General features: G+C 46.8%; 2 protein-coding genes across 7 annotated transcripts in view; both read left to right on the top strand.

Moving 5' to 3' along the window:
• Nucleotides 1–432: 432 nt before the first annotated feature.
• atg4da (autophagy related 4D, cysteine peptidase a) lies at nucleotides 433–13187 on the top strand. 2 transcript variants are annotated; one of them, XM_035405448.1, is made up of 11 exons: nucleotides 433–606; nucleotides 3198–3479; nucleotides 3946–4029; nucleotides 4419–4592; nucleotides 7105–7465; nucleotides 7687–7751; nucleotides 9229–9377; nucleotides 9918–9996; nucleotides 10139–10215; nucleotides 10417–10536; nucleotides 10684–13187. In XM_035405448.1, the coding sequence occupies exons 2-11, from the start codon at nucleotides 3257–3259 to the stop codon at nucleotides 10861–10863; spliced, it is 1512 nt and encodes a 503-aa protein (XP_035261339.1). In that variant the 5' UTR covers nucleotides 433–606; nucleotides 3198–3256; the 3' UTR covers nucleotides 10864–13187. The 2 variants fall into 2 exon arrangements, with proteins under 2 accessions (XP_035261339.1, XP_035261338.1); XM_035405447.1 differs by lacking the exon at nucleotides 433–606 and adding an exon at nucleotides 656–1672.
• Nucleotides 13188–15266: 2079 nt separating this feature from the next.
• Nucleotides 15267–24257, top strand: part of LOC118220837 (transcription activator BRG1) — a 30244-nt gene continuing 21253 nt past the window's right edge. For 4 of the 5 annotated variants that reach the window (XM_035405170.1, XM_035405172.1, XM_035405171.1 and 1 more), the window contains exons 1-5: nucleotides 15267–15489; nucleotides 20428–20697; nucleotides 21292–21424; nucleotides 23341–23769; nucleotides 24138–24236. In XM_035405170.1, the coding sequence (XP_035261061.1) occupies nucleotides 20476–20697; nucleotides 21292–21424; nucleotides 23341–23769; nucleotides 24138–24236 (883 nt within the window). In that variant the 5' untranslated portion in view covers nucleotides 15267–15489; nucleotides 20428–20475. Of the gene's footprint in view, nucleotides 15490–20427; nucleotides 20698–21291; nucleotides 21425–23340; nucleotides 23770–24137; nucleotides 24237–24257 lie in introns of those variants that run through there. The other variant, XM_035405173.1, reaches the window with a different exon arrangement.

Below are 24257 nucleotides of genomic sequence, written 5' to 3'. Positions count from 1 at the left end.
GTTTGCTCACTTCATTGTACTCCTCGCTGTTCTCAAACAGATTGCAATGTATATTATCATGGGGAAAAAATGAACTTTTTTTCCCCCCAATCAATTTTTTTTTTTTTTTTTTTTTGCCACGGACATAGACAAGTCTTGCCACGGACACGTTTGTCCGTGTACGGACCCGTGGCTAAGGTGGTGTGAATGAATCGAACCGTTGTATGTCTATGGTTGTATCAGCCTTTTCCGCATACCTTTCTCGCAGAAAAGCACTGGATATACAGAAAATGTGACGTCATATGAGGTAAATATAACGCCCAATGAATTGTACCTCCTTGTATACATAGACAGGATATAAACCAATCACTAAGCCTTTTGTAAGTTGATTAACCAATAATATTGCACATATGCTAGTCAGGGACGTACCTTTCACTAGTTTCCGGAAAAGAGAACAGGAAGTTAATGTTTCTTTACAGTAGTTCATTACATTAGCTAGCTGGGTTGCTAACTGGCTACCTTCTTTTAATTTTACGAACGATGTATTTAACATATCTGTGATATTAAATTACGATACCCTGAAAGCACAGCGGACGCAAACGTTTAGCTTGGCAATGGGTTAAATCGGTAAGTGTATCTACTGGAGTGTTCGGATATGTAGCTTGTATCAGGCGACCTGACAGAGACGGTTTAATTACCATCAAGCATTAGCTGTTTAGGTGGGTTTTTGAGAACATATCAAACAGTAATTTTTGCCTTCTTAATGACTGATGTAGATATCTGGCTCTTTAACAGTCACTAGTCTACTAGATAAAAATACGTTATGTCTAGTTTGCTGCGTATTTGGTTACCCAATTAGCCAACTTGCACTAGTTAGCACAATGGCTAGGTCCGTAGCCTACTGGGTAAGACTCGAGCTTCTGTGCTACGGAATGGTTTGTGACCGGCAGCGAAATGCCATTGCGATCCTGATAACTGACACTTGACGACAGTTAAGTAGCAGCTAACTAACTTAAGTTAGCGTTATGGGCAGTACGAAATGCCATACGATTGCATAAAGTGATTTGGTAAATGGTAAATGGACTGCATTTATATAGCGCTTTTATCCAAAGATTTGATAGGTCGTCTAAACAACGTCGCTAGCTACTGTATATATCTGACCACCGGGGACCGTATGATACGACCTAGTGTTAGCTATCTCGTTGACATCTCACGTCTTTGAGGTCATCCATTAGTTCGCATTCTAAATATTAATGAAAATATTTTCGATTCACATATCTGGGTAAATATCTAGGCATACCGAATCAATGCAAGCGAGGCATGCCCCAGCTGCCACATAAATAGCTAACGTTAATCTAGTTGTGTCGCTCGCTAAATTAGTAATTTCTGTAATCAAATTGGTTGAAACTGTTGGGATTACCTGCCGTTAATTCATTGGCAATTGAAACTTCTCTAGTCTGATAATTGTCTGATAATTGGATAGCTCGCTTGCTTAACCTTTGTCTTCCCGGACAATTTATTGAATACTAGTATCTACAGGAGCATGCTGGACAGCGATTAGCTAGTTATGAAAAGTTTATTATTTGCCGACTCCACCCATCATGTGCATTGTGGTCGGCCGCCCTGCCATTGACGACAGCGGCGCAACAATCAGATCAATCAGCCATGGCTTACGCGATGGGAGTGCGTGAAGGTCGGTTTGTTGCACTAGTAATGGTTTGTCCGTAAACTGTTCATGTAGTTGTATTTTTATATAAATGTAGTTTTAATAAAATGTAGAGGGTAATCCTTGAATATCTCACATTTCCCTCGTTGCAAATGTTTTGCTATTTGTATTTAGTGAGTAGTGTAACGTTTAACGTCTCTTGGCAGTTCCGCTTCTCTAAAACAGTGAGACAAAATGTTCCGGGAAATCAGTGGTTGTGGTTTACCTCAATTACTCAATCTGGCATTTTAGTCGTTTGTATTTGAAAATATAACCTGAAAACTAAGGGACTTGCGATGTTATTTTTTCAAACTATCAGTGTGACATAGTGTTGGCCAACCTGATAAATGTGGCTATCGTGTCCTGTAAACAATGCTGGGGTTATTCATAAGTGCTTCCTAATTGAATTAAGTGAACGAATGGCCAGCAAAAACCAGTTTTAACAATCTGCTTCATTTTTAATTCGCCGCGATCACATGACACAGAACGGTGTTGCACATGCATCTAATTTTCGTAACGTAGTAGAAAATAATGGCGGTTTGTTTTGTGGTTACAAATTATAAACGCGAGGCCGTTTTAATAAGCGAATGTCCTGCGTGCTCTCTAACGTTTAATAGTTGCACTGTCATTGTACAATTATTCTCGCACATGAATCATGTGTACGTCTGTGCACTTTGTCGTTGCTTAAGATCCTTGAACAATTGAATCGTTTGTTTTTCAAGTCACAAACAAGACGAAGGGGAAATTTTACTAAGTGCATTTCTTATACTGTCATCATCAGTTGTAGTCTCTGAAATTCGACGTATTCAATCTTGAGTCCAGAGTTTAGAATTAATTGGATTTTCTCGGCCAACTCATAACTTGCGCATAACGCCGTCGTTTAATTTGTTCATCTACATTTTAATGTGGACTGTTTTCTTTACTCGGTAACGTTTTAAGATTTTTTTTAGAAATTAAGGCTCTCAATTCCCATCTTGTATAGACATACATTCCAAAAAAAAAAAAATCAGCTTATTAACCAGAGAAAAAAATGGAAAGGCAAATCTAAAGTTGATTTTGGTCAGTATTTGTGTGTGCACTGTGGCATAGTCTACCACCAATTGTAATTTTCAAAGACGCCACTCTTCCTGAAGAATGTTGATCACTGTGCCCCAGGCTTTGTTCCAGAATATCCCTAACAATCATGCTCCCTGATGTTCCGGTCTTATGGCTGGGAAACCCATGACATTTGGACAATGTCAGCCTCCGGCCTATCAAACTACTGCGCAGCTGCTCATTCTCTGTTTGATAGGGTTCTTGGCATCTTAAAATGCTGGGGGGTGGGATAGTTCCACGATCTGGAACTTGCGATCTAACAGATGACATCAAAACCCACTCAGGCTTCCCCTGGATGAACTCCTCCTGCATCCAGGCCTTGAGTGCAGTTTAGCCTCAGGCTTCCCCTGGATGAACTCCTCCTGCGTCCAGGCCTTGTGTGCAGTTTAGCCTGAGGCGTTCGCTCTCTGCCTCGCAGGTTTGGGCGGCAATGAGAGGCCCCGCTGCAGACGCTTGGCCTACTGTCACCGCGTGGTAATGAACTCAGTGTCCCCCAGCGCCGCACAGTACCTGGGGGGCGGCATGCAGGACGATGGGCTGGCCCCCCGTCCCGAGCGACAGAGGACCCCTCCCTGGGAGCCCAGGGGCCACTTTGGGCACGGCGCGGGCCCGGAGGCCAGCCGGGAGGCCCCGGGAGAGCCCGACGAGGTGGACCGGCTCAAAGCCAAGCTGATGTCAGCCTGGAACAACGTCAAATACGGTGAGCCTCAAACTGCGACGTGCGTCTGACCTGATCCGATGACTCTCTTTCACTTCCCGCTGCTCTGCGTCTGCAGAGGAATCAGTCCCGTGACAAACTTGCGCGTTCGATAACCGCCATGTAAAGAGAAGCAAAAGTCTTGGTTTCTTTTTTTAGGTTTGTTCATGGTTGCTGTGCTAAGTCTCGCTGTGGTTGTGTTTTTATATGCGTGCCTCACTGCATGAACAGGTGCATTATGGGCGGACACAAATCTGAAAACGGACGCGTTTCCTGCTGTGTGTGACGTGTCGATGTCAGAAACCGCAGTTCTGTACCAGAAACGGGCATCATTGTGTGCACTGAGGTGTTCTTGTCCAGGCGCTTGGCATAACGTACTGGACACGGCCGTCCACGTCTCAGGACACGCCGTGAAGTTTTCAGTTTTTTTTTTTAACGCAGTGTCTCTTTCTGCCCCCCACCTACCCAGGCTGGTCAGTCAAATCCAAAACCAGCTTCAACAAGACCTCCCCTCTGATCCTGCTGGGGCACTCCTTTGTGCTCAACCATGAAGGTAATTCAGCAGAGCCCTGGCCAGCTTCCACCACCCTGAGGGCGGTACCCACGGTTCCTCTCCATCGCAGATTCACTTCATTGCAGTTGGGGTCTGTTACTGCTGTAGCTGTACTGTTGATAATCTGTAGCAGGAGGGGAAAGTAACACTGGGAATTGCTGTGGCCAGTGCTATCATTAACGACCGTTCTTTAGCCACTTACTATGTGGTCATGTAATGGTATGGGCATGCTAGATATTGTGATTTTTTTATTACATGTGTATCTGCACAGTGTACAGTAGATAATGCGCAGTACATGTCTGTGTTCTGCGGGGGGATCTGCGTGTGCATGGCTGTCGGTCCTGCGGCCAAGCTCACCCTCTTCTCTCGGGCCTTGCCGTCTTTCGCAGACGAGGTGGAGCGCTTCCGGCTGGCCTTCGTGTCGCGGCTGTGGCTGACGTACCGGCGCGAGTTCCCTCAGCTGGAGGGCTCCACGCTGACCACGGACTGCGGCTGGGGCTGCATGCTGCGCAGCGGACAGATGCTGCTGGCGCAGGGCCTGCTGGTGCACCTGCTGCCGCCAGGTGAGGACCCGCTCCCCCCCTCACTCCTGTCCCCTCGCTGTGGAGCCTGACCCTGGAGGCCTGTCCTCATCACAGTTCATTAGCCTGGAGGCAGTCGTGTGACTGTTTCTAATCTCTCTGATTGGATCGGGAAGCTTGTTTCTGTCCAGCCCAGGGGTGCCCCATCTTATCTGCAAAGGGCTGATATGGGCTGCGTCCAAATAGTCGTTTTTGCTTAGGAAGTTTCCTGACCGTGTGAAATGACCCGGAAGCATCTGGCAGCCATGATAAGAGCTGGTCGAATTCTCTAAATGCTAAGGAAAGGTGCTTCAATGCTTCCTATCTTATTTCCTTTAGCATAGGGCACACTGGACCGTCCTTTACGTAAGGAAAGGAGATAATGCCGTCCCACAATTCCTTGCGGCAGCAAAATTTAAAGCGACGCACCATTCGGCCGTTCACGAAAACAAACAATCAGCGCGACTGAGTTGTGTGGTGTTCTTAAGCTATTATATGCATAGGCTTATAATCAGATCATAATCAGCATATTAACCATAACACAGAAGTCTGTCTTTCAAGGATGAGACGTTTTTAATTCAACATGTTTGAAATTTAAGAACGATGATATGTACAGTAGTAGATTTGTAGGTCTAACATGTTATGCCTATCATGCATAAATTGAACAATTATTTTCATACAATCATACTAATTGGGATTCATGTCAATAAATATGAGTGGACAGGAGGGTGAGCGTGAGCAACCACTCTCAACGTGACAACCATTTTGTTTCACTTTTGTGACTGGTAGCCTATATTCCTTTTTTCATTTCAATTCCAACCTTGGTAATGAAGTAATATTTTTCACCGGGTTGTCCACGTTTATATAGCCTGCATGAAACAACACGGTAAGAACGCACAGGGCGAAGTATCTAAGATGCGCTTTTAGTAGTCCATCTTCGGAACATTGTAGTTTCACCTCAGCAGACCCACGTCAATAACATCTGCCGTCGCATAATTACGTAGCCTAGTGTAAGTGCAGTCAGATTCTCTTAGCATTGCGGTTGTCTTTTCCTAAGTCCTTATGAATTCTCCTTCACATCTTTCCTTGACCTCATGACGTTTTCCATCGAGGTCAAGGAAAAGTGGTTAGGAAAAGACAGGACGCAATTTTTTTTGACTATTCGGACACGGCCTTGGTTTTTTGTTTTAGCCCAGTGCTAATGCACCTGATTCTGCTCATCCAGGTATCGGTTGAATTAATTGAGTCAGCTGTGAGTAGTGCTGAGTTAAAACAAAAAGCTGTACCCACACTGCTCCTTTTCGGATGAATGAGCAGCCCTCCTCCAGGCCCTTGGGCTTCTGTGTTCAGAAGCCTGAAGTCTAAAGTGGGGTTTCCATCCAACTGTTTGCATGCAAATTTTGAATTTGCCCCAGAGTAAAGCGTTGGGGAAACCCCTGAAATAAAAATACTTAAAAAATTTTTTTTTTTTTTTAAATGCGATAAAGGGAGATGGAAACAGATTTTTTTTGAATAAATGACAATGCGAAGGGGAAAGCCCAAAAAAATTCTGCTCCAGAAAGCCCCAAAAATGTAATAAAATAGACGGTTGCCTGCCCTTTTCGATGTTTTCGGCTGCATGTAATACAGCCACGTATAACCCTGGAGAGGGCTGTTATGATCACTCTACCAAGAGCGAGTGTGTGTTGCAAACTCATCATAGCTGTGTTTGGCTGACGTTCTTTTGATTATGTAATTTTACTGTGCCCTCTAAAATATCCACACAACAGTAATTGATGGAAACGTGAAATTTGCTTAACACTTGCGAAACATTTGGATGGAAACTTTCAATGTGTGAATCTATACATACCTTATAGCTTATGGATGGAAAGTGTAAGACTGTATGAATGCATATATATAGCTTACGGATGGACAGTGTAAGACTGTATGAATGCATATTTACAGCTTATGGATGGACAGTGTAAGACTGTATGAATGCATATGTACAGCTTATGGATGGAAAGTGTAAGACTGTATGAATGCATAATATACAGCTTATGGATGGAAAGTGTGAGACTGTATGAATGCATATGTACAGCTTATGGATGGACAGTGTAAGACTGTATGAATGCATATGTACAGCTTATGGATGGAAAGTGTAAGACTGTATGAATGCGTATGTACAGCTTATGGATGTAAAGTGTAAGACTGTATGAATGCATATGTACAGCTTACGGATGTAAAGTGTAAGACTGTATGAATGCGTATATATAGCTTACGGATGTAAAGTGTAAGCCTGTATGAACGCATAATATACAGCTTATGGATGGACAGTGTAAGCCTGTATGAACGCATAATATACAGCTTATGGATGGAAAGTGTAAGACTGTATGAATGCATATGTACAGCTTACGGATGGACAGTGTAAGACTGTATGAACGCGTAGTCACAGTGGATTTAGGCAGGAGTGTGGCTGGCGTGATGCTGCTGCAGTTGGTAGGGTTGCCTAATTTCGGGGCGCCTCTCTCTCTGGCAGGCTGGACGTGGCCAGACGCCCAGCAGCTCACCGATGTGGACATGGAGGTGATGAAGCCTCGCTCCCCGTCCCGCGCCGGGGGTGTTCCCGTCCCCTCCTTCCCCGGCGCACGCACCCCCAACTCGGCCCCGAGAGGCCGCAGCGAGGGAAAGGGGGGCGAGGTCCCGCGGCCGGACCAGAGGAGGCGTACCGAAAGCAGCCGGGACGGGCAGGCGGAGGCCACGCACCGGCGGGTGGCGTCCTGGTTCGGGGACCACCCCCAGGCTCCGTTCGGGGTGCACCAGCTGGTGGAGCTGGGGAAGAGCTCGGGGAAGAAGGCTGGGGACTGGTACGGCCCCTCCATCGTGGCACACATACTCCGGTGAGACCCCTACATACACACACGCACACACACACTCTCTCACACACACACACGCGCATGCACGTACGTGCACACACATACACATATGCACGCACACACACTCTCTCACACACACACACACACACACACACACACACACACACACACTCTCAATGCGCTCACACACACACACACACACACACACAAACAGCAGTCCAACAGCAGCTTTCTATCTTTTCCAGAAAAGCAGTGGGTAAGACTGCGGAGCTTCACAGTCTGGCTGTGTATGTTGCTCAGGACTGTACTGGTGAGTTCCTGCTGTATCCCCCTCACTCGCGCTGCTCTTAACCAGCTAACGGTTACCTCCAGCACAGGCTGCTCGTTTGTCATGAATATTTTACACCGTTCAAATACAGATGCATTATCCCTTCCTGTCTTTCCTCTTCAGGCTGTCTTAATGAAGGATACTCTCTTAGTTCGTTGTTGTGTGCCGTTTGTCTCTGGGTTTTGTGTTCCCACGTGTCTCCCCTGCCCGTCTCTCCTCCTGCGTGTTATTGTGCTGTGCGTCTCCTCCCCGTCCCTCCTCCTGCGTGTTATAGCGCTGTGTGTCTCCTCCCCGTTCCTCCTCCTGCGTGTTATTGTGCTGTGCGTCTCCTCCCCGTCCCTCCTCCTGCGTGTTATTGCGCTGTGCGTCTCCTCCCCGTCCCTCCTCCTGCGTGTTATTGTGCTGTGCGTCTCCTCCCCGTCCCTCCTCCTGCGTGTTATTGTGCTGTGTGTCTCCTCCCCGTCTCTCCTCCTGCGTGTTATTGTGCTGTGCGTCTCCTCCCCGTCCCTCCTCCTGCGTGTTATTGTGCTGTGTGTCTCCTCCCCGTCTCTCCTCCTGCGTGTTATTGCGCTGTGCGTCTCCTCCCTGTCCCTCCTCCTGCGTGTTATTGCGCTGTGCGTCTCCTCCCCGTCCCTCCTCCTGCGTGTTATTGTGCTGTGTGTCTCCTCCCCGTCCCTCCTCCTGCGTGTTATTGCGCTGTGTGTCTCCTCCCCGTCCCTCCTCCTGCGTGTTATTGTGCTGTGTGTCTCCTCCCCGTCCCTCCTCCTGCGTGTTATTGTGCTGTGTGTCTCCTCCCCGTCCCTCCTCCTGCGTGTTATTGCGCTGTGCGTCTCCTCCCCGTCCCTCCTCCTGCGTGTTATTGCGCCGTGCGTCTCCTCCCCGTCCCTCCTCCTGCGTGTTATTGTGCTGTGTGTCTCCTCCCCGTCTCTCCTCCTGCGTGTTATTGTGCTGTGTGTCTCCTCCCCGTCCCTCCTCCTGCGTGTTATTGCGCTGTGTGTCTCCTCCCCGTCCCTCCTCCTGCGTGTTATTGCGCTGTGTGTCTCCTCCCCGTCTCTCCTCCTGCGTGTTATTGTGCTGTGCGTCTCCTCCCCGTCCCTCCTCCTGTGTGTTATTGTGCTGTGCGTCTCCTCCCCGTCTCTCCTCCTGTGTGTTATTGTGCTGTGCGTCTCCTCCCCATCCCTCCTCCTGCGTGTTATTGCGCTGTGTGTCTCCTCCCCGTCCCTCCTCCTGCGTGTTATTGCGCTGTGTGTCTCCTCCCCGCTCCTCCTCCTGCGTGTTATTGTGCTGTGTGTCTCCTCCCCGTCCCTCCTCCTGTGTGTTATTGTGCTGTGCGTCTCCTCCCCGTCCCTCCTCCTGCGTGTTATTGTGCTGTGTGTCTCCTCCCCGTCCCTCCTCCTGCGTGTTATTGCGCTGTGTGTCTGCTCCTGGCGTGTGCCTCACGGTCCGCGTGTCCCTGCAGTGTACAAGGAGGACGTGGTGCAGCTGTGTGACCTGTCTCTGTCCGAGGGCTCGCCCGAGTCCGGTCCCGGCTGGAAGTCCGTCATCCTCCTGGTCCCTGTGCGGCTGGGCGGGGAGTCCCTGAACCCCGCCTACATCGACTGCGTCAAGGTGCAGTTCAGCAGCCGGGCCACATGTGTTAGCACTGAGACCCGGGCCTGTCAGCACTGAGACCCGGGCGTGTCGGCACTGAGAACCGGGCGTGTTTCGGCACTGAGACCCGGGCGTGTCGGCACTGAGACCCTGGCGTGTCGGCACTGAGACCCGGGCGTGTCGGCACTGAGACCCGGGCGTGTCGGCACTGAGACCCGGGCGTGTCGGCACTGAGACCCGGGCGTGTCGGCACTGAGACCCGGGCGTGTCGGCACTGAGACCTGAGCGTGTTAGCACTGAGACCTGAGGTGCAGGTCTGCCTGGGTTTCTTTTAGTATGTAAGAGTTTCATATGCAGGGTAGCAGGCTGTGAATAGCAGTCTAACAGCCAGAGGTACATGTGACGGGTGTTATCGAGGTACATGTGAAGGGGCGTTAGTGCATAAAGCGGTAATACTAACCAGGGTACCCTATACGCTCAGCAGATGTAGGAATTTGTTGGCTTTTATTGCCCCATGTTAGCTCACTGCTGCTCTGTTTGACTCTGCTCTTCCAACAGAACATTCTCAGGTTAGAATGCTGCATTGGGATCATTGGTGGTAAACCCAAGCACTCGCTGTTCTTCGTTGGGTTCCAGGGTAAGGCCAGAGCCACACCTTTTATTAGTTAATTAATTCATTTATTTATTCCCCCCCACTCCCCGTTACTGTCTTGGCTTATGTGCAGACCACTGTGTGGCACCCTTTTTTGTTAAGTAAACATGCTCTTTGTATGTTCCAGATGAGCAGCTGCTGTATTTGGATCCACACTACTGTCAGGCTGTGGTGGATGTCACACAAGACAACTTCCCACTGGAGGTAAGATGTTTCACAGACCTTTCTGATACCCGACTGCCCTGTTCTACCCATTAGGTTTGTCTGTTCATTTAAGTTGCTGTTGAACAGGTAGTTGGTCAAAATAGAACCTGTGTGCGTGTGCGCTTTATAATCTGCTTGGGATTCCCCTATTCCCCTATGCCTCCTCCCTGTTCTAAGCGTGTGCTCCTCTCTCTCCTACAGTCTTTCCACTGTAGCTCCCCCAGAAAGATGAACTTCAACCGCATGGACCCCAGCTGCACAATCGGCTTCTACGCTAAGAGCCAGAAGGACTTTGAGTCCCTGTGCTCTGCAGTGAATGTGGTGAGGCCTTCATTCTCCTGCCTTCCTCTCCTGAATAAGATTGCAACGCAAAATATGATATTTGTTGTGCCAGAACTTAGCAAAAGTCGAGAAGAAATGAGACTAACTGCGCTGTCTCCTTGCCCTGTCCACTCTCTTCGATGCCAGGCTCTCTCGTCGTCCAGGGAGAAGTACCCGATTTTTACATTTGTGGAGGGCCAAAGGCAGGACTATGGGCTGGAGAGCCAAAGTGGGCCCTCTCCCAATTCCCCCGCCCACATCCTCCCCCCGGGCAGGCCGAGCCGGAGCGGTAAGAGGAGCAGCGTGGACGAGTTTGTGTTCTTGTGAGCGCCCCTGCAGTTGTCGCGCCGAGGCCACGTTCACTTCCGCACCCGGGCCCTGCTGCCAGAAGAGAAAAACAAGATGGCTGCCAAGGGCCTCTTCTCCAAAGCAGACTTAAACAAAGGCATGGATTTGTATTTTGTCTTTCTGTGCAGCTCAAGCTACGTTTTCTTCCTCCTTCACATGTGCAGGTGTTACTCCTCTGTTGCATTGGTCACATATTTGTATATTTGCTTGGGCTAGGCAATTGGTAAAGGGGGTTATTGTAAGCCAACAATTTTGTAATATGGTTGGTTATGAAGATTGAGAAGCTCATGTAGATCGAACATAACACAATACAAATGATTGAGTGCAAAATGGATGCTTGTTAGGAATATGTGTGTTTTAATAGTTTTATGACCCAGAGACCTTGCTCCCTCTGTTTCAATACAGTAATACTCAAAGTGAAGGAATTTAAACACTGATGCACCCTTCACCGTTCCCAGATTCATGGTTTTTAATAGCTTATGAATTCTTGTTGTTTTTATTAATTTATTACATATTGAGCAGCTTTGCGTTTTTAACTTTCAGGAGGTCGCACGCAGCAACGGAAGCGTGTCAGGCCCATGTCTTTATTTCTTTATTCCCGTCTCATTTCCTTGCTAGTGCATCGTAACCGCTCATGTGAAGTTCACACCCTCTTCACAGCTCGGCCCAGTCACGCGAGAGTGCAGCCCTTTTGCAGTGTGCAGCAGCACTGAAGTTGTTGGCATCGCTCCTTTCAACACTACAGTCTTTCCAGTGGAATCATGAACACTCCCAGAATCCAAATGGTGGGGTAGATGGGATAATTGCCTCTTGCCCGATTCTCAGTTTCGCTGGCTTGTTGCACAAAATGAATCTTCTTTCTGTGTAGACCACACTGACGTGCAATGTCCTTGCTGATTGGCTAGCATATTGTTAACTTTATTTATTGATTTTATTTTATTTTTTAAATTAGATGTTGGGTGCTGTAACAATCAATTTATGTAAATGTCTGTTTTAAATTGGGCTTCAACTGGTTCATAATGCTAGCTGTGCATTTCTAACCCTGGAATGCACTTGATGCTGTAGAGTGCCGATGTCTCCATACTAAAACTCACACACCGCCCTTTAAAACGGTCAGAAACCCATGTGTTGAGGTTGTGGCTCATTGGAAAATTTAAAAATGAATTTTAGTTTTATTGAATTTTATTGTCCTGTTATTTCTGGATGTTGGTGAGCATGTATCCTCTGTAGGGAATGTAGCGTCAGGTCTTCTGTGTTTAGCGCACTATGTAAGAATGTGAACCGAGGGAGTTAACTGTCTTTGGTTCCTGAGAGAAAATATCTTCAGTTTGAGTGAAGGGCAGGGGCACGAGAACAAGCACTACTGAGGCCAGGGTAACAGTCTTATCCCAGGGCACAGGGAATCTTTCCAGAATGATCTGTGGTCATTGCAGGACTTGAAATGTGCTGGAAATGGATGTTGGAAGCTAGTTACCTCATCTTAAGATCTCTTTAAGATTTAAGATTATGACCTACATTACTGACATTAAAGAAAAAAAATCTCTCCTTTGTTTAAAAAAGTATGCATATGACTCCAGCTTTTCCATGTCAAGCATGGGAGTGTATTCACCCAGAACAGCCTGAACCATAGTATTGGTCATGTGATATAATGGCCTTCAAGGGAAATCCGTGTGTGTCTCACACCATGTGATGTGGACAAAGGCTGTTGGATTCTTGAGAACTAAAATGATTCTTTTGTCCAAGATGCCATTTCTGGAGGGTCTCGCACATTATTTTATTTTTCTTCTTTTTTTTTGCTCAAACTTTACTCTTGATGAACAGTTGGCTTTTAAAAATTTGCATTACATTGCAATGAAGAATGTGCCCCAATTGGTCCTACTGTAATACAGAAATAGTGCAGTGCTTTTGGGGAAACAAAGTGAAAAATAAAATATATTTAATTGCACCAATTAGGCCCTGAGGAATTGTTTGGTAAAGAAATCAGTATAGACTCCTTCCATAAATAGAGTTGAGATCCTGGATGTTGATCCTTCCACTTGAATTGGCTTTAAATACAATAGTTTGCTTTCAAGGAACTCCCTAAATTGTATTTTGGGTGACAGAATAGCAAAAGAGGCATATTTTCTGGAGAGATATCTAATTGTAAAATTTATCTTTGGTCTGCAGTTGATGCATATTTTACCTTGAGCAAATGAACATTTTTTAAAAAGTGCAGTTAATGAATCCTCTGTCTGCCTATTTATTTACATGACAAATTAGTGAAACTGCTGTAAAAACAATGTAATAAATGAGTTTTTAAAACACTTCTGGTGTATGCTTTTCCCTTGCATGTTTTGTGGAAGACGCTGGTGACGTAATGTACGACTGATCTTCTCTAGAGAAATATTTTTATTTATTACAAGGATTAATTTAATTTAGTTTTCCCCCAGTACTTTGCAGCATACATTCATTGATTGCAAAAGACTAACAATAAAGCACAGTACCTTGAGGGAGCTATTGCAAGCCTGAAAAACCCACTGAACTGAGTTTTGTCACCAAATGAAATCTAAAGCATTAAAAATAAATGTTGAATATTTTTAACTGCTTGGATACATCTACAGTAGCGGTTCCGGTAGAGAAGCTGTCTTGAGCTTAATTAAGCTCCGGTTGCTTTCCGTTTCCCGTGCAAATGTTTCTCATAGGTTCGGCTTCTGTCCTGACCTGTTCGGCAGTTGCAGTGCGGCATTACCTCTTCTTGCAGGTGCCCTGGCACCTGAGTTGGTTTTCTAAGAGGCAAAGCTTTGGCTGGGCAAAGGTATGACATGGTGGTAGCAACCCACAGGAACCCCCGCCAGACCTGATTCAAGAAGACGGGGCGCATCGCTGTGACGAACACTGGTGCTTCAGCTGCAGGAGGCCCCAGAGGGGAAATTAATTTGATCAAATGTCGTAGTTTTGAGCAAATGAACACTTTGCATCCACACAATTACAAAATTTAGTGTATGTATGGCCTGACTGAGCAAAGCAAAACATTTTGTAAATGTGTCCACTATTTAGTCATTTATTATATATTTTTTATTGGTAGTTGAGCTCTATCTCTTCATTATGTTCAAGTCATTTTCGTAAGATCAAGGGAAAATGTTCAAGGAAAGCCGGTATTCACGGAAAAGTGCTGTTATCCAGCTGTACATGGGTAGTGGCACCCATCCCCCACCATCGCACTTCGCCTGCATTCTGCCGATGCCTTTTTCCCTGCAGTAGCGCTTCAACTGAGCATGCTCGGTGACTTGAACGATGGGTCGCGTTTGCTTCCAGGGTGCCAGGTGAGACATAAATCCCTCGTTTTGTGAAGATTTTGATGTCGGTTTCCCTCCGGTTAAAATACCATGTATGATGATGGATTTGTCCTAGCTAAGAAGCCCTTTTTTTATTTGGTTTTATTTTACATCCTACATTTGTCTTTAACAAATTCTGTGTAAAATAAATGTGCCGTTCAAAGTATGTTTGTGCCAATCCCTAATTACATCTGTGCCTTGAATGAATTTGAAGCCCCAAATGAACAACTAAACATTAGAAATAAAAATGTGTGTTGCCTATCTAATTTATTGAAGGAGTTTAAATGCGTGTAAAAAGTTTGTTCCATTTATTGCATTCCTCTGGACATCGACTAACATACATTCTATAGCCCCTAACAGTAACAAAGAACAGCTAAAATGTAAATATTAATTGAAGTACCCATTAGCATTGATAACTTAACTGACCACTCAGTTTAACTGAAAACCAACATAGAAAAATCACCTGGTTCAGAGCTAGATACATTCATCCATTTTCTAAACCACTTGTTCCTGGTCTAATATAGTCTCCAGATGGCCTAATGCATGTCTTTCGACTTTGGGAGGAAACCAGGGTACCTGACAGAAACCCACATGAACACAAGGTGAACATGGTAGACCCTCCGCCAGCATTTGAATGTGTACCTTAATGCTGTGAGACTGGATATAGGTTTTGGGATATGAATTGAAATAGTTTTTCTGTTGTGGGAATAAATATGGCATGAGATCGTTGTTAAGACTGAAATATTTTCTTCCACTATATTAACAATCTAGGACGATAGAACTACATTATATATTAGGTTCGATTTAAAATTTAAATCAGATGCTTCAACAAATTTAAAACCTTAACATTGTCACATAGATTAATTGTCAAGCAGTTTTGCTTGTATGTTCAGTATGTGATCTTCATTAAAAAAAAGTGTTACCTATTATTTTGCGCAAATATTGACTCATTTTTAGTCGTACAAATATGACATTCACTGCGTGTACGGTTCGTCCAGGAGGATTCTGTTTCTGAATCAGGATTAAAACCTGGCAACCCTAATTTGTAAGCAAAAAAAGAAAGTAGAGGGGGGCGCTCCAGCCTCTGTGTGTAGCATAGGCGCAGCAGTGCATGCGAACGGGTACAATCTGATGAGAAAGGGGGGTTGGAACGAAAGTAATAGCGGGTTTGGTCGTCCTTTGTTTCAAGCCAGCTAGTATGCTAGCTAGCTAGCAACCGAGCTGAGGAGCACGAGGGGGGCGGGGAGATCTAGAGAGGGAGTGTGGACTGGGAGACCTACATCCGAGGCCGGTAAGTCTATCATAGCATCGTATGTTACAATTATTTATTTAACGCGCGCTAGATAGCTATTCATTCCACGAACATACCTAACGTTACCGTATGAATTACTTATCTCAGTATGTTTTTTACGTGTCTTGCTCTAGGATTTTCCCCGTTCGCAAATTTGTACCGGCCTTTTTCTTGTCCTAATATTAGCCTAATAATCGCTCGACATGGATGCAAGCTAACATTGGCTCGACGATTTATGTTTCTGTTCTACAGCGATGCAGTCTGGTCGCAATTAATTGCTTTCTTTTTTGGAGAAATCCACCTGGCTAGCCATCTAACGTTAGGTAACTACATATGAGGAATGCGGGAGTCGCTATTGTTGGTCAGTCAGACGTTAGCGAATAGTCTATATGTTATTGCTGTTTGTTGTTATTATTATATTTCCGCGTTTTTTTTACTCTCCCATGCAAATGATTGAACAACGTTATTGCAATTTACCTATTCCTAATGAGTTCTCCTTTGATTGGATAATTAACGTTTTAGGCGATAGGTAATTGTTCCCAGCAACCTATCCAGCGAGCCAGCTGTCACAACTCTAGCTTGGTTTGGGATAGTGTTATGTTCATATGCAGGGGCGCCACCAGGGATTCTGGGCCCCATGAAAAGAGCTCACAGTGGCCCCCCTCAACCCCAGAAAATCCTATGTTCTAATATTTTCTGTGGGTCCCTGTCGGCCCCCCCTTACGGCACCCCTGTTCATATGCACAACCATATAGTCTGCAGTAATTCGTATCTAGGCTAGTTACAGCTTGGTAATCAAATGACAATCTATTAAGTTGCAGGAAAGAGATAGGCCTACATGTTACTTAGTTTAACGTGCCCAAAGTCCTTGGTAAATGGGCTTGTTCATTTTGTTCAGTTGCTCACGTCAGGTACCGGACTGAAGCATTACTCTCCATATAGGCTAGTCACCTCAGTCTCGATGCTCAGCCAGTTTTTATGGGTTGGGTCATGTCACTATAATTATACAGCACAAGATTATGCCTGTCAGTATGGAGCAGCATATGACTTCTGAAATTAGAATTGTGAAATGTCAGTTTCTTTCATTATATGAACAAGATATTAGGGTATCAGTTGGGTTTTGAGTTTTAAATTGAGAAAGTGTCTTGCTCTGCGCAAGTGGAATGAATTATCATACTGAGCTAAAGACCAAGGTACTCACCCAATATAACTAGCGTGCCTATTGAAGCTTCATGATGCAAATTCACATTTGCTAGGGGATGTTAGCATGCTCAACATCTCTGAACTCCTGCCGCAACCTCACCTGACTGGTAGGCATAACTGGTATTATCCAGGTCAGGCCACCACTGTAAAGGTGTAGCTCAGGTGTGGGATTACAACCACATCCCTGGCCGGCCACACACACACACACACACAAGGAGATATCAGCTTGCATAGTCAGACCAGTCTCCCCTACTGCGGGCATTAATAATATTGCTATGCTGAGTTGTAAACTGGCCCCAAACTCCTCCCCTACCGTTTTACCTTACCATTTAGATTTAATCATTCACGTGAGACACTGTCCTACTGAAGGCTATCCAGCACCTGGATCTGATCAAGTACAAGCCAGGTCTGAGGGGCTCGTGTGCTGTTAAATACCCACTTCAGCCAAGCCTGCTGCTCTGCAGACTCCGGAGTGAAGTGAGTCTGCAAGAAAGACCCGCTTCTTTCTGTGTGGTGCCTGGGCACTGGCTCCAGACAGAAGAGGGAGGATTTGGCCTGCAGCGCGTTGCAGCAGCTGTGGCTACGGTACATTTCTGCCAGGGTCCAGTGTTTCATTTGTGAAGTACTTGCCTAATCCGGCTATCGCTACTCAGTTCTTGATAGCCTGGATGGACAAGATGGCAGCCAAAAAACTCATGGGTCAGTTTTAGAGCTTTTGAAACAGAAAATAAAATAAAAAAATACAGTGACTTGATTAACAGCAATGGAATTGTTTAATGAAAATGTTTTACGTTTACACTGGCAGTAGAAATGCAATGTGGATGGACTTGATTTGTCCAAACATTGCAGAGATTTCAATTAAATGTCAACTGGTTAAAAAAAAAACCCTGCATTTAACACATTTTATTTTTAACTAGCGGTAGAACTGCATGTACAGCAAACAGATTTCTTAGATTCACACATAGGCTACTTCTTGTTTTATTACACTAAGAACATTCACGCAGGTTGATTGTGTTTCCCTTCTGATGCCTACTGTAGAACGGCAACAAAAACAGCAGTGGATCAACAACTAAGCCAGTCGAATGTGAAATGGAACCATAACCAAACTCCACTACAACTGCTGCAGTTCAGTGCCTGGGTTTTCAACTAGGGGTCCGTGGACTGGGGGTCCTTGAGGGAACTGTAGGGGGTCCCTGGCCAGATTTGACATGCGATTATTATATGCGTATTTGGGAAAATATTTCAGAGCGTACATTTTTTATATTTTCAAAAATATAACCCTTGTTAACTTATGATGGGCGTCCCCTGAATGCCTTTGAGTCCGGGTTAGGGTCCCTGGATCAGGAAAGGTTGAAAACCGCTAGTTTAGTAAAAAATAAAAAGAAGGAAAACGGCCTGGTTTATTTAGAATTTTTGGTTTACAATTTGTTTTCCCTGAAGGCAGACTTGGTATTTAAAGGAGTGGATTGTATATTCTGCTAAGGTTTTTATACAGAAAGCAGTGCTTTCAGCATGCTTATTTTACAATGTGAGATTTTAGCCCTTTAGCCCCAAGAGGCCTTTTAGGCTTGTCCTGAACCAAACCTGCTTGATGTTTGCAACTGGATCTCTGTGCTGTATCTACTTACAACAGAAGGTTTTCCTTTCCCAGTTTCAGCAAACTATGATTTTGTTCCAGAAATAAACCGGACTCTGGATAGGTGTCTATCATTTCGGTGAAGCTTGAAATCTGTATTGTTCACCGAGCTCGACAACACCCGATTTCTTCCAATCCATTTTTACAGATCTCCCGTTTGTTCTGTACGCAATGGTCAGATTAACAAACCGTGAATATACCGTAGTTTCCGCTTTATTTTGTTATTCAGAACTGGCAGGAACGCAGTGCAAATCTGCCCCCTCTCACCCTCATGCATTTGTCCGTAGGCTACGTTCTTTTCTTGGGAGATCCGGTGCAGTGGCACAGGCTTGGGTTCGGTATCGCTCGGTGTGTGTTTCCTGTTATTGCAGCGTAGGGCACGGGCTTCTTCCGTCAGGAGGATTGTGACTTTCCATCTGCGCCCTTGGGTTGGACAGACTCTTTTAAAAACCCTTTCGCCATCGACCACATATGAGGCCGCTCGCACCACTTCTGTCCGCGTCTGCAGAAAAACGAAAATGAAGCGATACTCCCAAGTGCAGCGAAGCGGAGTTTTCCAGACCGCGTCTCTGAGTACTCTGACTCCGACCCCAAAGGCTTCGTGGATATGTCACGTACACCTGAAAGCGTCTGCTGACAGATTACTTGTGCTCAGGTCAGGTGTCACTTGCAGTTTCAACAACATAACAGAGCCGGTATTCATTATATCTCTGTCAGCTGTGAGATTCAGTGCTTCAGTACATCATGTTTTTATTTGATACAGTCTTATGTACATGGTTTATTTGTTTCATTGGTTAATGTTACATGACCGTTTATCGCTCTGTGACTGAACAAGCTGTACTGTGAAGTTAAATAAATGGACCTACTTTGTAAAATGGACGTCTAAAGATGGCGGACCGCATAAAGAAGTTGATCAAGCCACTGAGAATGAACAAGTTTGTGCTAGCAAGCTAACCAACAAAGATGCAGCATTACTCATGAATATCTTGAATAAGTAATTGAACATATAATTGTTGTACTGTGAATTGCAGAAGTGTTCACCCCCTCTGATTTTTTCATTTTACCATGCCACGAAAAGATTGGCATTTATTTTGGATTTGTTTTTATTTGAGGCATATTCATACCGTCACAGTTGAATGAAAGTTCCAAAAGAACTTTGGAAAGTCCCTTGTTCCTAAAGGGATAGAATACCTCAGGGACAAAAAGTTTCTTAATATTCTTAATATAAGGGGCGACATAGCTCAGGAGGTAAGACCAATTGTCTGGCAGTCGGAGGGTTGCCGGTTCAAACCCCGCCCTGGGCGTGTCGAAGTGTCCTTGAGCAAGACACCTAACCCCTAACTGCTCTGGCGAATGAGAGGCATCAATTGTAAAGCGCTTTGGATAAAAGCGCTATATAAATGCAGTCCATTTACCATCCATTTACCATATTTTTAACATATAGGCCTACTAAGGTCCAGATCTTATGTTGAGGCTGATTTGATGGATCTGGAGCAATATTTCTGGTTAAATTTTTCATATGTATTAACAAACTGAAATGAGGACCTGTCATTATACATGGTTTCTGGCACAGGGTGGATAAAATGTCAATATACTCAAGCATACTGTCAGATATGTAGGAGATCCCGTTGCCAGCTAGACGATGGGTAGCTACCGCAATGTTCGGTTTACAAATCAAACATTGTCATTATTAATTTCATAGTCTACTTTCTTTCCTGTGTATTTCATTGCCTCAGAACACAAGAAAACAACTGACCGCTGTTGATATCGCTAACATCGCTTGTTTTAGTTAGCATAGCATGGCTGATCCTATGGTACTGTGCCATGGCACTGTCTGTTCTTCAGTGTTACTTTCGTGCTCGCAAACAGGCTGCAAAATGTAATTATTTGACATTTTACATGCTTGGGCAAGCATACTCACCATATCTTCTTTTCACCATACATTGACTTTTCCCTAAAAGATAATATTGTACAAAATCTTTAAGTCCCTTCATGGTCCAGCATTCAAATGATTTTGTATTTTGTCCAAACATGAGGATTATGTTGAGTAAATTTCACACACACTGCATGATTCACTCATTCTCGCTTTCTCCCTGCAGGGGGCAGTGTGTGACAGTTTTATTTTTGTGAGCAAGACCAGCTGAGAGATGTCGACTCCTGACCCTCCGATGGGAGGGACTCCCCGACCGGGCCCCTCCCCAGGCCCCGGGCCCTCACCCGGAGCCATGCTGGGCCCCAGTCCTGGCCCCTCCCCTGGCTCCACCCACAGCATGATGGGACCCAGCCCAGGCCCCCCCTCCTCTGGACACCCCCTCCCGCCACAGGGTCCGGCAGGATACTCCCAGGAGAACATGCACCAGATGCACAAGGTGAGGGGGGGGGGGCTATGTTTTTACAGATAACTCTTTGGGGACAAGGACAAGAGTGCTGCTTCTCCCATCTCCCTTGTCGCTCCGTGAAGTGGTGGAAATGGTTAGATTTACTGTGCTTTTCTGACAGTGCTCTTTTGAGGTGCTGCAGGCTCCTAAGTCTGTAAACTTGATCTTCAGCAGCAGGCCAGTCACACGCTCGAGCCTCGACTCTGCCATTAGCCGGCTTTGTGGGTTTTTGGAGTCAGCAGTGGAGGACCTCATCCCACCAAGAGTAGAGTTGCCTTAAGTCAGCCGCTGTTGCTGTGGTTACCCCTACATTAGCCAGGCTCCCAGAGGCTAACATTTGTAAACAGTGAGAGATGTATCTCTCACCCAGTCAGTGCCTCCTCTTTCCTGTACTACTTTGTTGACTCAGAGATGTGAAATAGTCACTGGCTATTAGTGTGTAGTGCAGTGGAGGGCTTCACACACTTAATGCCATGCAGGCATGTGTGGCCTAGCGGAAAGTTAGTAAGCACAGTAGGTGATTCCAGGTTTGGGGGTAATTGTCCTGTGGAAGTCAATGTGCTGCTGTCTGTGTGCTCCCCTCAGCCCATGGAGGGCATGCATGAGAAGGGCATGTCGGAGGACCCCCGCTACGGGCAGATGAAGGGCATGGCCATGAGACCCGGGGGCCACAGCGGGATGGGACCCCCGCCCAGCCCCATGGACCAGCATTCCCAAGGTACACGGCCCCGCCCCCCCCCCCCCGCCCGTCACATACGATCGGGCCTAGAACTCCACCCTGGAACTGGAAACACGTCCGTCACATACGATCGGGCCTAGAACACCACCCTGGAACTGGAAACATGTCCGTCACATGGGATCTGGCCTAGAACACCACCCTTTAGAGCTCCTGCACATGCTCATCTGCGTCTCATGTTAGAGTTGTGCTATTATTCACAGTTACCCTGTATCTGTACCAATGAGCCTGACATTGTCTTTATTCCGCGACATAGCTCAGGAGGTAAGACCGATTGTCTGGCAGTCGGAGGGTTGCCGGTTCAAACCCCGCCCTGGGCATGTCGAAGTGTCCTTGAGCAAGACACCTAACCCCTAACCCCTAACTGCTCTGGCGAATGAGAGGCATCAACTGTAAAGCACTTTGGATAAAAGCGCTATATAAATGCAGTCCATTTACCATTTACCATTTTATGGAATCAGTTACACAGACACGAAAAGTACAGCCTCTTTTTTTGGGCAGTTGATGCTTTCATTAAGCCACAGAGTAAAGATGAGTATTCACCATTTTCAAATGTATAAACTGAAAAGTAATAACATTTACTTTTGGTGCAACGCTTGTCATTGGCAAATCTGAACTAGAGATCTGACACGGTGTGTTTGTTCTGCATGGACCTTCACTCCATATTCACTTCTGATTGGCAGCCAGGAAAACTCTCGCACTGCTGATTGGCTTAAATGTAAATGCAGGGTTAACTACTCCAAATGACCAAAAACCCAGTCATTTTTTTTAGTGGCCATTATAAGAACCATTTAAGACAAAAGATATCGCGAATGAGTACATTAATATCACAGTATTTGTTTTCGTTGGTTATTTTTTTGAAATGGCTGTTAAAGATGGCGACTGTTAAAGCACGGGGTCTTTAAAGAGGCGAGTATTCCCTGCCTGGTCCAGCGGTAGAAACGGCTGCTGTAGCATTTTTACGGTGCTGAGCCTCGTAGGCCGCGGTGATGAGAACGCGGGGGGGGGGGTGGTCGGCTGGGAGCGAGGGGGCCGTGGCCGTTTCTATTTTCGCTGCAGACGGCGTCTGCGACGAGGTAACCGGCACAGTCTGGTCTGAGCGCCTGACTCACTGTTGTGTCTGTGTCGGTCGATACGCGGAATGAGTTCGGCTCAGCGTTTTCCCACGAATCGAGCGCGTGTGCGCTCTTAACCCCAGTAAACAGTTTGGCCGTGTATATTTACTTACATTTATTGTGTATTTGCTTTGCTGAAGCACCTTGTTCTGTCTCTGCGTACAAAATTCTTTTCCCAGCTCTACTAAATATAACTTGGGGTCTGCATGGACTTTGATGTTTAAGGCGAAGTGCCCTTCAGCCCACACTGATATGGTCTGTATTAGGTAACACGCAGCTTTGATGTTTAGCGGTGTTTTGTGTCTGCGTCAATAAAACAGGCTCCCACGCTCTTTTGTGCATCTAGTCTCACCTGCTGTCTCTCTCTCTCTCTCTCTCTGCCCCGCCTCGCTCCCTCTCTCTCTCTCTCTCCCCCCTGTCCCCCCTCTCTCTCTCTCTCTCTCCCCCTGCCCCCCCTCTCTCTCTCTCTCCCGCCCTCCCCCACTCTCCCTCTCTCTCCCTCTCTCTCTCTGCCCCACCTCGCTCCCTCTCTCTCTCGCCCTGCCCCCTCTCTCTCCCTCTCTCTCTCTCCCTCTCCCTGCCCCCTCTCTCTCTCTCTCTCCCCTGCCCCCTCTGTCTCTCCCCCCCTCTCTCTCTCTCTCCCCTGTCCCCTCTGTCTCTCCCCCCCTCTCTCTCTCTCTCCCCTGTCCCCTCTGTCTCTCCCCCCCTCTCTCTCTCTCTCCCCTGCCCCCTCTCTCTCTCTCTCTCCCCCCCTCCCCCCCCCCCCCCCCCCCCCGTGTGCAGGTTACCCCTCTCCGTTGGGTGGCTCTGAGCACGCTCCCAGTCCTGTCCCGGCCAACGGGCCTCCCTCCGGCTCCCTCATGCCCTCGGGCCCCGGCGGGGTGTCCCTGGAGGCCGGGGACCCCCAGGCCCTGGCCCAGCAGAACCGGAGCGGGGTTCAGGGTGGGGGCGGCACCCCCGGATCCGCCGGCACCGCCGGCGGGCCCACCCCCTTCAACCAGAACCAGCTGCACCAGCTGCGGGCGCAGATCATGGCCTACAAGATGCTGGCCCGCGGGCAGCCGCTGCCGGACCACCTGCAGATGGCGGTGCAGGGCAAGCGGCCCATGCAGGGCATGCAGCAGCAGCCCGTGACCAGCCTGCCCTCCGCCCCCGGCGCCGGCCCCGGACCGGGCCCCGGGCCCACCCCCGCCAGCTACAGCCGGCCCCACGGTGAGGGGCCCCTCCAGGGCAGGTCCCAGCCAAAGGATAGGGGCCCCAACGAGGGAAACTGTTCAGCTTCCTTATAGGAGAACTTAGCTGTACTGTACTGAACAGCTGACCAAAACCATGCAATTCTTCATGCAGAAAAATCATTTCTTTTCCAGTTTACAATTTGATAAAGGTCATTTGGAAAATAATCATAAAAGTGACCTTTAAAAAAAAAAGTGACTGATGAAAAATGCTCTGAAGAACTTAAGGGAAAAGACATGATTAATCCAGTCTTATAAATTGCGAGCACAAGTGAATGACGCACAGATCATTTGCCCTGTGTATTCTTTAAAAAAAACGAGCTTATTTTGGGTATTGTCCTGCATTAGGAATGATGGGGCCCAACATGCCTCCCCCGGGACCCTCTGGTGTTCCCCCAGGAATGCAGGGACAGCCCCCCAACGGACCCCCCAAAACATGGCCAGAAGGTGAGGGGAGAGGCAGTCCAG

This window comes from Anguilla anguilla, chromosome 2, assembly GCF_013347855.1.
Source record: "Anguilla anguilla isolate fAngAng1 chromosome 2, fAngAng1.pri, whole genome shotgun sequence".
NCBI classification, from domain to species: Eukaryota; Metazoa; Chordata; class Actinopteri; order Anguilliformes; family Anguillidae; genus Anguilla; species Anguilla anguilla.
This window is presented reverse-complemented; position numbering and strand designations above follow the sequence as displayed.

What these genes read in the sequence shown, in the direction of transcription:
- atg4da (XM_035405447.1), top strand. Translation starts at nt 1,645, where the DNA reads ATGGCTTACGCGATGGGAGTGCGTGAAG. An exon ending in CGCGATGGGAGTGCGTGAAG is followed by an intron (nt 1,673 to 3,197) that starts GTCGGTTTGTTG and finishes TCTGCCTCGCAG; the next exon opens with GTTTGGGCGGCAATGAGAGG. An exon ending in GGTGCACCTGCTGCCGCCAG is followed by an intron (nt 4,593 to 7,104) that starts GTGAGGACCCGC and finishes TCTCTCTGGCAG; the next exon opens with GCTGGACGTGGCCAGACGCC.